At 46.8% G+C, this 12,113-nt stretch overlaps 1 protein-coding gene across 1 annotated transcript in view; it reads right to left on the bottom strand.

The window, feature by feature from the left end:
- Nucleotides 1–6,608, bottom strand: part of PFDN5 (prefoldin subunit 5) — a 43,333-nt gene extending 36,725 nt beyond the window's left edge. The window contains exons 1-4 of the mRNA XM_048491917.1: nt 5,925–6,608; nt 4,145–4,247; nt 2,459–2,490; nt 1,269–1,343 (exon numbers count right to left, since the gene is read on the bottom strand). Of these exons, the coding sequence (XP_048347874.1) occupies nt 1,269–1,343; nt 2,459–2,490; nt 4,145–4,247; nt 5,925–5,996 (282 nt within the window). The 5' untranslated portion in view covers nt 5,997–6,608. The remainder of the gene's footprint in view (nt 1–1,268; nt 1,344–2,458; nt 2,491–4,144; nt 4,248–5,924) is intronic.
- Between the last annotated feature and the right edge of the window lie 5,505 nt (nt 6,609–12,113).

Raw genomic sequence — 12,113 nt, 5'->3', positions numbered from 1 at the left:
CCGAGAGAGCACTGAAACAGCTGAGCACGAGGGAGAGCCGAGAGAGCACAGGGCGGGAAAGAGGGAAACGCCCCAGAAGGCAGTGCGGGAGGAAGACCGTCCCAGAAGGCAGTGGGGTTTTTGCGCCCTGCCTCGGAGGCCCTTTCTGACGCCTCTGACGACCCGGAGCCAGTGCGAGGGGGGGAGAGGGGGAGGGGGAGAGTCAGAGCCTCGCGTGCCCAGCAAGAGGCTGCCGCGTGCCACCTCGGGCACGCGTGCCAAAGGTTCGCCATCACGGGTCTAGTACAAGTAAAGGTCACTGCTCCCAATTAGCCAACATGGAGCACAAGAGTGTGATCTTGCAAAGGCAGTTTCAGGGAAGAAACAGTCAGGCTTGGCCTGGGGCTGATGTCAGTTCACTGTATTATTTTTTAATTTATATTTTAGATTTCTAGGCTGCCTCTTCCCCGGAGGGCTCGAGGTGGCTCACAACATGGCTGTTGTCAACAGCAACTCAAACGACATCACTTAAACATATTAAAACGCCAGCAGCAGTTACATACAATTTAAACAATTCAAACAGTTTAAAACAGTTCAAACAGGCGCCCGTTCCTAAGGCTAAAAAGCAAGGAAAAAAGATAAAAGAAGAAAGGGAGGGAACAGGCGGGCCCAGATGGAATCACAGCAGGCCTGACCAAGATGACAGAGGATGGAAATTGGCAGAATTTCAGTGGGGGGCAGTAGAGCCGCGGCCAGCCTCTCCAAAGGCCCGGTGGAATAGTTCTGTCTTACAGGCCCTGCGGAACTCACCAAGATCCCGCAGGGCCCGGACTGATGGAGGTAGGGCATTCCACCAGGCAGGGGCCAGAGCCGTAAAGGCCCTGGCCCGGGTCAAGGCCAGCCGCATCATCGCGGGGCTAGGGGTCACCAGTAATTCCACCACCAGTAATTCCGCCATTATGTCAGAAGACCTTCGGCAAAACATTTTTGCAAAAACTCCACCATCCTGGAAGCCTGGCATCAGTCTAGAGACTGTTCAGCACCGGTCTCTAGGGTGAAACACTTGGTCCCCAGGCAGTACCCAAAGTTAAGAGGGTGACAAGGAGGAGAAGTATAATAATCCCTCATCCTCTCCCCACTCTATGGATATGGCTGCAGTTCAACAGTGAAACTGCAACTCAAGGAGTTAATGGCAAAAAAACCCCAACTGAGGATCAGACGGTGATGGGCAACTACATTGCGCCAAGTTACATCATGCATTGCTGTGTCACTGAGCAAGGGAGTCTTACCTTTTCTACGTAGTAACCAGTCCCCACATCTATAAGCACCTGGTTAACGTCAGAGAGCTTTCCAGGAACATACATCTGTAGGGTGAGAGTTAAGGGAATGCACAAGTACCAGAGAGAAGCCAAATGGGAAGAATTAAGTTTCTGACTCAAGGACAAAGTATTCTGCCAACTGCAGTTGAGCTATGGGAGAAGCAGGAACAGATGCATTATAAAAAAAACCCAAAATCACCCACAGTTCCATAAAGCATCATAATTAAGTGTTGTTGAGCTGCCCAATAATGCCTTGCAAACGTATAGATTCGCCCAGAGAAGACTTTTGCATAATAAAATGTCCTCTACTGTACACGATCCTTTCAATTGTAGGAAAATGAAAAATATGTTTCTAGCCCTGAAGGTCAGAATAAAGTAAGTGTGGAGGCTCAGAAAACATGGCCACACGCAGTTGCAGAATGGTCATCTTGGCTCCCGAATCTTTTCACTAGATTCCAGCTCTTGCCTAAACTCCTCGATTTCTGGAACATCCTCCCCTCCCCCCACCAAAAAAACCCCACCCTGGGGAAAAAAGTCATACAACATCCATGCTGAGCAATTCATATGGCAAAAGGAGGCAAAATCACAACAGGGAAAAGACTATGAGCTACAGCAACAGCGAAAGGCAGTTTTTCAAATGCAAAAAATCCCCATGCTTTTGAAAACCTTCCTCACACACTGCTGCGCATTGACTAATACTGGTCAGCTAATTCCTGTTGTGTTTAAATCAACGCAAGCAGAGCTAAAGCAGCCCTCCAGAGCTGCCTAACGTTCTCCCTCTGCCTGGAAAAATCGATTTTTTAACTGCTACAGCTTCCTGCCCTCCCGCCCCCCAACTTGAGGGGGAAATACAAAGACGACAGGGATGAGCCTTGGGGATGGTTTCCAACCAACTCTGGGCTGGATATGAACTCCAGTATCAAGTTGACAAAGAGACCCTAACTCAGTGGTGGCGAACCTTTGGCACTCCAGATGTTATGGACTACAATTCCCATCAGCCCCTGCCAGCATGGCCAATTGGCGGGGCTGATGGGAATTGTAGTCCATAACATCTGGAGTGCCAAAGGTTCGCCACCACTGCCTAACTGAAGGGAGAAATTCAGCATGGCTAAATGTACAGCTCTCTCTTTCATCACACTGCCCCCTTGTGGCAAGGATACAGAACTGGAGAGTGGGACCAGCAGCTCTTTTCCTATTGGGACAGAAAGGGTCTCCGTTACACATAAGTATTGTACTTTATTATTCCTGTTATTGTACACCATTATTCCTTACACACAAGCTCAGGCCTGTCTCTTTAACAAAGGTTTAAGCAGAACTTTTTCACTGCCTTTCCATTACAGCCTCAACTGCCCATTTCCACACATAAAGGGGGCAAGACCTTGTTTCTCCTGGCTCTTGGCAGCCCTGCACACACACTCACCGCAAAAGGTGTTTATGGTGGTAAGTGTTCAAGGCGCAAGGGTTGGGACAGTGTGTTTGCAGGTGGATTTTACTGCGTGAAATGGTAAAATCTACTTGCAAACGATAGCTGAAGTGCATTGAAAGGGCATAGTTCAGCATGTGTGAAAAGACAGGTGCCTTCACCCTTGCTGAGCCTGCAAGTGCTTTTGGAAGTTGAAGAAGGGGTCGAAGGCACAATGGCAAAATGCTTGCTGCCAAGGGCAGAAGGGGAAAGCGAATCCTGACTGATATATATGTTTCTGAAATAAACTTCTGATTTCATGAAACATTCAGGAAGAAAAGTTGAAATGGCTGTTTTTTTGTGGGGGATTAGGAAAACTTTTATTGCCTCAGCTTGGTAGGTGTTTATCCAGTGGAAATAAAATGGCTACTGTCTACAAGACTTTGTGGGATCACAGACTCTGACGGGAAATCCAGTTGAAGCCAATGCTAGGGTATTCACAAGCCTTCTGTACAATGGATCTGGAGGAGGAGCAGTGGCGTAGTGATTAAGAGCAGGTGTACTCTAATCTGGAGGAACCGGGTTTGATTCCCTGCTCTGCCACTTGAGCTGTAGAGGCTTATCTGGGGAATTCAGATTAGCCGGTACACTCCAACACACGCCATCTGGTGACCTTGGGCTAGTCACAGTTCTTCTGAGCTCTCTCAGCCCCACCCACCACAGGGTGTTTGTTGTGAGGGGGAAAGGAGTTTGTAAGCCCCTTTGAGTCTCCTGTAGTAAAGAAAGGGGGATATAAATCCAACTCTTCTTCTTCTTCAAGGGGTGGGTGTGGGTGTGCGAGAGTGCGAGAGAGAGAGAGCGCGCAAGCATTCCCAATGTGGAAGCTGCAAGAATGGTTTTCCCTGGCTGAGACTATTGGAGTATCAACCCTTTTGTCCCCTCATCTCTTCTCATACTTACTTTCAGTTCTTATAGCAAGGGTCCCCTTTTCTTTCAGGTGGTGGAGCCACTATTGGGGCAAAGTAGTTTCAAGCACCCCCCCCCCCCTTAAAATAGAAACCAGCTAAAAACTCAGGTGCCCACCATCCTTTAAGCTGTGGCTACTGCATGTCCTTGCCAGAACCCTAACCCTAAGGGCCATCAAGTCATTGGCAAGGCAGGAACACACAATCAAAGCACTCCTGACAGATGGCCATCCAGCCTGTTTAAAAACCTCCAAAGAAGGAGACTCCACCACACTCCACTTACACATGTGCCAAGTCCAAAAATAGTCAGAAAGAAGGTTAAACTATCACTCATGAAAGACCCAGTCATTCATACATGTTCATTATTAGACTTTGACGTTTTATCTTTTCATTGCTGCATCCTACTTTGATTTCCTGTTTTTGGAACACAGGCACACATTCAGGCTATCCATTTTAAATATTAAAAAGTCATCACTTGCCTTCATTGCTTTTATTCAGTACAGCCAAACAGTCCTTTGCTTCCACGTATTTTGTCTGTACCACCTTTAGTTGTGCAATTGAGGAAGAAAGGAACTCCACTTCCTGCAGAGAGGTGTACAAAATCCACAGCTTCAGCCTGCATCATACCAAATTAGGACTCTGAATCACCGCCGGGTAGCCTGTTTGATACCATTAAGGGCACTATGACACATGTTCTACAGGAAATCCTACTTAGACGACATTAAAAAAAGCACTGACAACTTTGTATGAAGCCATGATCAGTTACATGACAAGAAAGCAGACAGAGCTATCGGGTTGCAAACTGCGGCAATATCAAGATTTATAAGTGGGAAGATCTGAGTGAAGTGGAATGATTCTAATGGGAGTAGAATCTTAGCTGTACCTTACCTTCCCATAGCATCACAAACCCAGCCAAGATCACAATGGCAAAAAAGAACAAACACCAAGATCTAATCAAAAGCATGCATTTACTTTGTAAGGTTGTGGTGGTTGGGGCATGAAGTGTTTAAACCCCTGATATGGGAGAACTGAATCTCTATATGGCTGCTCGTAGCAAACATTCACACCCTTCTCAATAATACAACACTTTTAAAAATCTTCCTTTGAGGGGAGAATCAGACCCTGCAATGTAATGGATGGAATGTGTAAACAGGATGAAATTAAATCAGGAAAACTCCCCAACATAGAGAAATAGCAATGTCACATTTCAGGCTGTCATAGGCACATAAGGTTTTCCCTGCTAAAACTTCTTAACATAACAGAAGATGCCTTGCAAATTATGGGCAGGGCCTGGTTATGTCTTTTGGAGGGGGGGGGGGTACAGGGAACACCCAACAATCAAAGGTGTCTTTTGCCTGGTTAAAAATTTGGGTAGTACAGTTGGGCAGAATCTAACAAAACCAGTGAGGGGGACAACAGGAGAAGACCTTTGGCAAAGCATGGAACAGCCACCCCTGCCAGAACTCCTCTTGTGTAGAGAAAGCCTCAGGTTCAGTCCCCACCATTACCCCTCAAAGGGCCCCAGGTGCTGGGAACAACCTGTCTCTGGCTCAGACCCTGAAGAGCTGCTACAGTAGAGCACACAATGGACCATTAACCTGAGGCAGTGTCTTAAATCCTGTTCACACGTTACAGTAACGCTCATCCTGTATGTGCCTACACCTGTTTGCAAGAAACAGTCGATGTGCGCTCACTCTACAAATGAAAAAGGATGAATGCAGGATTTTCTAGCATAAGCATAAGCATTTTTATTGTCATTGTGCACGCACAACGAAATTTACAGCAGCATTCCTCGATGCACACAATTTCAGACTCATACATCATCCTCACTTTCCCCTTCCTCCACCCATCCCTACACACAGCCCCAAATAACATCAATATGAAGCTAACGTTCCGCTGCAGATGCATTTCCAGTAAGGAAAACGTGAGGATTGCTCTGACAAGGATAAAGAGCAATCACGTGTAATTCCTGCACGCCATTTGACGCGTGCGTTTCCTGCAACGTGTGAACCGGGTCAGCTCGCACTCTGCATGCAGCTATTACAGTTTAATCCCAGCAACCTCCTTTTGGAAAGACGGCTGAATGTTCAGCTTCTCCCTCGTGTTTGTGAGATAGTGGAGGCTGGAAACCCCCAGAAACTTCAGACTGGGCGAGCAGACGAGGGTCTCCAGACTCCCCATCCTCACGGGGCAGGTCGCGGTTTATTACACCGGTGGAAACCGGAAAGAGGGAGGGGCGAGAGGGTCCTTCTCTCTCACCTGGTCCAGTTGGCTCTTCAGCACCTCCAGCTGTGGCAAGGACAGCTCCGAGATGTTGACTTGCTGCGCCATCTTGACGGAGACGGAAAACAGAGGCTCTTCCTTCGCCGCCAAAGTGGGCTGCACTGGTACCCGCTCTAGGCAGAGAAGTCTATGGTCAATCCGCCAAATGGCGCGCGGACGACGCTCCTCCAACTCCCCTGGGTGGGAGGGACCAGGCTCGCGCGCTAAAAAGAGTTAGATAAGCAAAAGTGGTGAGCGGCTGACCACTTCCGGTTGCCAAAGTGCCCGCTCTAGGCAGAGAAGTCTATGGTCAATCCGCCAAATGGCGCGCGGACGACGCTCCTCCAACTCCCCTGGGTGGGAGGGACCAGGCTCGCGCGCTAAAAAGAGTTAGATAAGCAAAAGTGGTGAGCGGCTGACCACTTCCGGTTGTCAAAGTGCTTGCTCTAGGCAGAGAAGTCTATGGTCAATCCGCCAAATGGCGTGCGGACGACGCTTCTCCAACTCCCCTGGGTGGGAGGGACCAGGCTCGCGCGCTAAAAAGAGTTAGATAAGCAAAAGTGGTGAGCGGCTGACCACTTCCGGTTGTCAAAGTGCTTGCTCTAGGCAGAGAAGTCTATGGTCAATCCGCCAAATGGCGTGCGGACGACGCTTCTCCAACTCCCCTGGGTGGGAGGGACCAGGCTCGCGCGCTAAAGAGTTAGATAAGCAGAAGTGGTGAGCGGCTGACCACTTCCGGTTGCGATCGGCAGCCTCCGTAGGAAGTGCCGCCGACGTAGGAAGTTATTTCAGGCTGAACGGGAGGCTTTTGCTTGAGTGACAGCACTTACCAATAATCATATCCCGGGTTGCCCGCGCACGTAAATTGAATTTTATTTAGTTTTTTTTTACAAATGCAGATTTTTTTTGCTTTTATTCCCGATGCAATCAGCTTCACAAATTTATTCAAATATATATTCAGTTACTCTGCGCTCTATTCTGGATCCATACAAGAAACCTTGAAATCCTCCAGAAAAACCATTTATTTTCCCTTCTTTCCCCCTCCCCCGCTTAAAAAACCCCCACTAGCCTGAGTTTAAAAGAACCCCCAAACTGGCACGCTTAATCCTAACCCTAACTTATTGTTTTTATTTAATTTATTCAATCTGGCAGGGGCTGATGGGAATTGTAGTCCATAACATCTGGAGTGCCAAAGGTTCGCCACCACGGGGTTAGAGGGTTAAGATTAGGGGTAAGGGTTAGGGTTAAGACAAGAGCAAAGGCTCGGGCTTTCCTTAGTGTTACGTTAAGTTCTAGGGCACAGCACGAGATTAGGGCTAAGGTCAGTTTCAGGTTTTCAGGTTTTGTTACACTTTTGGGAACAATTTGTGACTGAATAAATTAAATAAAAATAATAAGTCAGCGATAGGGTTAGAGTAAGGGTTAGGGTTAAAGAAAGAGCAGGGGCTCGGGCTTCCCTTTGTGTTACATTGAGGTCTAGAGTTAGGGTTATGGCAAGAGCAAGGGCTCAGGCTTCTCTAAGTGTTACATTGAGTTCTAGGGCGCAGTGCGAGAATTGGGCTACGGTCAGTTTCTTGTGTTGGGATTTTGTTACAATTTTTGGAACAATTTGTGACTGAATAAATTAAAGAAAAATAATAAGTTAGAGTTAGGGTTAAGGCCAGAGTAGGGGCTGAGGCTTCCCTTAGTGTTACATTGAGTTCTAGAGTGCAGTACGTGAATAGGGCTATGGTCAGTTAGGGTTAGAGGGTTAGTGTTAGGGGTTAGGGGTGAGTGCTAGTGTTAGGGTAAGGGTTCAAGCATGTAACACGTTAGCCCCCTCGTGACGGCCACAGTCAAACGCGGCCATGGTTCCCCTTCCTGCCACCATTCCCTCCCCCACCGGGTGCGCTCCCAACTGTCCGAAAAGCACCTCCATATCTGATGATCCGTGGGGTCCCCTTCTCCTGCCGCCTCACTCTGCATTGCTCCCCAGTTAGTGGCCACAAAGTTGCACAAAAACCACAGGTGACTGTCCAACACCCCGAGCCCTCCCCGGCTCTCCTGCCTTTGTGTAACCATTCGAGCCAAAGGGAAGCTCACCATCCCGAAGAGCCACCTATAAAACTTCCTATCCACCTCAGCCACTACCTTAGCCAGAGCAGGGGTACACGGAGGCCAGGTAGTTCCCAGCCGATATACAATATGTCAAGAAGTACACCTTCTGCCCGGTTATCATCCTCCATCCTTCCACTTTTCTAACCTCTTTAACATTTTCTGTTGCCATTGTACCCAATTCTCCTTCCAATGATCTTTGTTGAGATGGAAGCCTATCCCCAAGATATTCACTCCCTCAACCACCTCCTCCCAAGTCAACAAGCTCTTCATTTTGACTTTCTCTCCTGTCCTCAGGTCCCATTTGGCATTGCGTCATTGAGCAAACAGATTTTCTCCTCCCGACCATCCAATTTAAACAACTTGTTCTTATCTTTATTAATCTCTGCCCCCGAGGCCTGTTGGTAACTAATCAGGTGTTCCTTCACCCTTTTCAAATCGTTTTCCCCTTCCAACCAATACATAAGTTCAGCTGTCGGCATGCGCCATGCTCACCAGTCTGAATTCGGGAAGGTCGGGTGAACTGAGGCCCCTTACTATAACATTAAGGCAATTTTTTTTAAAGCAAGCATTTGGGCAATGTGTTCCTCCTACCTCTTTTCCATCCAAGGAATACCAGCCAACTGACTGAATGTAAAGCAATATTTCACTTCCAATTAAGAGTGAAGCGAAAAGAGAGAGATGGTAACTGAGTACTTGGGAGGTAGAGCCAAAAGAGAAGGTAATCAGCCAAAAAGGTAAAGATGGGCCGTTGAACACGACAGGAATTCTGCCAGGGGGAGAGAGGAGTCAGCTTTGTCCAGCTTCATTCATACTTGGGAGTGGGGGCTGAGTACATTAGAGCAACCCAATGGAAATAAGCTGTTGGATTTTCCCACTTTCTTTGCCCTTTGCTCAGTGGTGGGATCCAAAAATTTTAGTAACAGGTTCCCATGGTGGAGGGATTCAAACAGTGGCGTAGCGCCAATGGGGCTGGACAGGGCACGGCGGGGGCGTGGCCGGGCATTCCAGGGGTGGGGCATTAATAATTTCTCTGTTACTGTAAAAAACTCTTGCTGTATAAAAAAAAGTTCCTAATTTCCAGCTGGTATCTTTCTGTCCTTAATTTAAACTCATTATAGCAAGTCCTATCGTCTACTGCCAACAGCAACAACTACTTCTCCTCTAATTGACTGCCTGTCAAATACTTTCAAATACTTAATTTTGTTTCTAGAAATCAAAAGAAGGAGACTTTCCTTAAACAAGGAACTTTACCATATTTCTAAAACATGTTTTCAAAACAGCCCAGCAGGGAGAATTACCCCGTTTTCTACCTTCGCTAACCAGCCACATAGGAAACAACAGGACTTTATGATTTTTGGACCTAATGGAATTTCTAATGGAAAAAGCCGGATCCCTATTAGGTAACCCCCCTCTTGGCACACACACAAATAGACAATTAGGTAAATTCCACTCTCGGGAACTGGTGAGAAACTCGCTGGATCCCACCTTCTGCCTTTTGCTGTTCCATTCTCTCCACACAATGCCATGGCAACATTTTTTATTTGCTCCCAGAGAAAAATGAAAATGAAGATCTTGTAGGGCATCTTTTGGCTGCCAAAGGCGGTGGAGTGGGCCAAAAAAAATGGCTGCTGTAGCTTGCATTCAGTGACACAGTGAAGATCAATATATCAGCGAAGGATTTCACAGATGGAATCGACCGCAGGCGTGGGCGAAACATTCAGAGTTAAATGTATTGTTGAAGGCTTTCACAGCCGGATTCAACTGGTTCTGGTGGCTGTGTGGCCGTGGTCAGGTGGATCTTGTTCCTAAAGTTTCGCCTGCATCTGTGGCTGGCATCTTCAGAGGTGAATCACAGAGGGAAGTCTGTAACAGACCAAGGCCACACAGCCCGGAAAACCCACCAGAACCAATTCAGAGTTAAAATCACCAGACCGCCACCATGCAACCTGGCAAACCCACAACAGACCACAAAGAAGAAGAAGAAGAAGAGTTTGGATTTATATCCCCCCTTTTCTCTCCTTCTGCAGGAGACTCAAAGGCTTTACAATCTCCTTTCCCTTCCCCTCACAACAAACAATCCCTGTGAGGTAGGTGGGGCTGAGAGAGCTCCGAGAAGCTGTGATCTAGCTTCCAAGGTCACCCAGTCTGGCAGGTGTGGGAGTGTACAGGCTAATCTTGAATTTCTCCAGATAAGCTCCCATTGTGCTATGAGATCATTGTGCTATGATGGCCATTGCTACCAAAGCAATGTTTTAAAATACCTGCACCGCCAATCAGATTTTCAAATGGCTAATCAGGAAGTCTTTGTTGGACAAAGGGCTCCACCTACTTTATAAAAAAAACACTTGGCAGACACAAGGGGATACATATTTATGTGTAAGCACTTTGGTGCCCCTGCTGTTGAAAAGCTGATCCTGGCCTGACCTTTACACCCTTTTCATTGGCAAACAAGCACCACTCCGTTGAGATCTATGCCAGGAATACTAATGACTGCAATAGTTATAATTAAAAAGCCCTTTCCTCAGTCTCTATGAATGGAATATATAAAACTAAAAGGAACTACTCGATATCTTCCCCATTGTCTGGAGGTGGAATTTCCTGGTTATTTTGGCTGCCATTTCCCCTTGTTTCTGGATTTAAAAAAAGACAGCCAGTATTGAGAAATTTAAAAAATGTGAACTTTTTGTATAAAGTATTGTCGGGTTGGGCTTTCAACGGTTGAATAGCATTGGTGCTGTATGGTTGGCAGTAGTTCTAGCAGCATTCTCTCCTGACGTTTCGCTTTCAGGTCAGGCTGGGTAATCTTCAGAGAATCCTCGGAAGATGCCAGCCACAGATGCAGGTGAAACAGCCAGGAGAGAATGCTACAGAACACGGCCATACAGCCCGAAACCACACAGCACCCCAACTTTTGTATAGCTGGTATTGGATGTCTCTATTCACTCCTCCCCTACCCCCAAGGCAGAAATATCAAGGGAGTTCATGGTCTTTAAAACTCAGAGCCTATCTTGTGTGTGACAAATACGGTGTAAGGTGAAGGGATTTTAAACATTTCAAAACAGCAATGCCACTGGAACTCTCCAGCACAGATATTATTCCTAGTATAATAGCTATCCATAGTGTTGTACAAGCAGACCCCATGGATCCCACCCGATTAAGTGACCACATGTGAGACAGAGAGTCGAGGTATATCACAGCTTTATTAAGCTAAAGCAAAGGAAATTAGGATACAAAGGACCAACATGCTAAAACACAACATATAAATCCTTCTTTTATAACCCCCGCTGTAAGGATGCATTTAAAAAGATAGTAAAAGGCTGAAATCCATGACACTGAATGTATTTGCGTCTGTTACTACAGACTAACCCACCTGCAAGAATGCATTTTAAAAGACAGATGCTTAAATTATTTGTATTGGTGCAATTTATAATGTTTCCTTAGCAGTTCTTTCCTTTTACTTTCTTTAAATAGTTTTTTTAATTAAAAAAAACCTGGCTTTTTAAAAAGGAAAACTAACGTTAACCCATTTCAAAAGGTAGTTCCAGGCAGTGCATGCCAATCACTGAGTTCTCGACCATTCTAGTTCATTCTAGATCAGGAGTCTTCAAACTGTGGCCCTCCAGATGTTCAGGAACTACAATTCCCATCAGCCCTGCTACTTGGCCATGCTGGCAGAGGCTGATGGGGATTGAAGTTCCTGAACATCTGGAGGGCCATAGTTTGAAGACCTCTGTTCTAGATCATTGCATGCAAATCCTTTGAGCTGCTTCTCAGGAATGCAAACGCCAAGTCACGCCAAAGACTTGACCCCTTTTTTGCAAGTCGGTCGCCCGAGCGGAAGTGGCGAGTTTATGCCTATATTTTTAAAGCGCTCAAGGGCTGACATCAGGCCTGCCGGACCGGAAAAACAAACAAACCCGGCAACAGCAACCATAGAGAAACAGAGCAAAGAGCCCTACTTCCGGCTAATCGCCGCCATTTGCGGGCCGGGTTCCGCTCTACCCCCAAATCTCTATGGGTCCTCCTGCATGGGGTGTTCTTTTGTCTAGCATTAGAAATAAAGTGGCTTTTCTTTAGTTTGTATTGATG

This window comes from Sphaerodactylus townsendi, linkage group LG03 (assembly GCF_021028975.2).
Source record: "Sphaerodactylus townsendi isolate TG3544 linkage group LG03, MPM_Stown_v2.3, whole genome shotgun sequence".
In the NCBI taxonomy this organism is placed as follows: Eukaryota; Metazoa; Chordata; class Lepidosauria; order Squamata; family Sphaerodactylidae; genus Sphaerodactylus; species Sphaerodactylus townsendi.
This window is presented reverse-complemented; position numbering and strand designations above follow the sequence as displayed.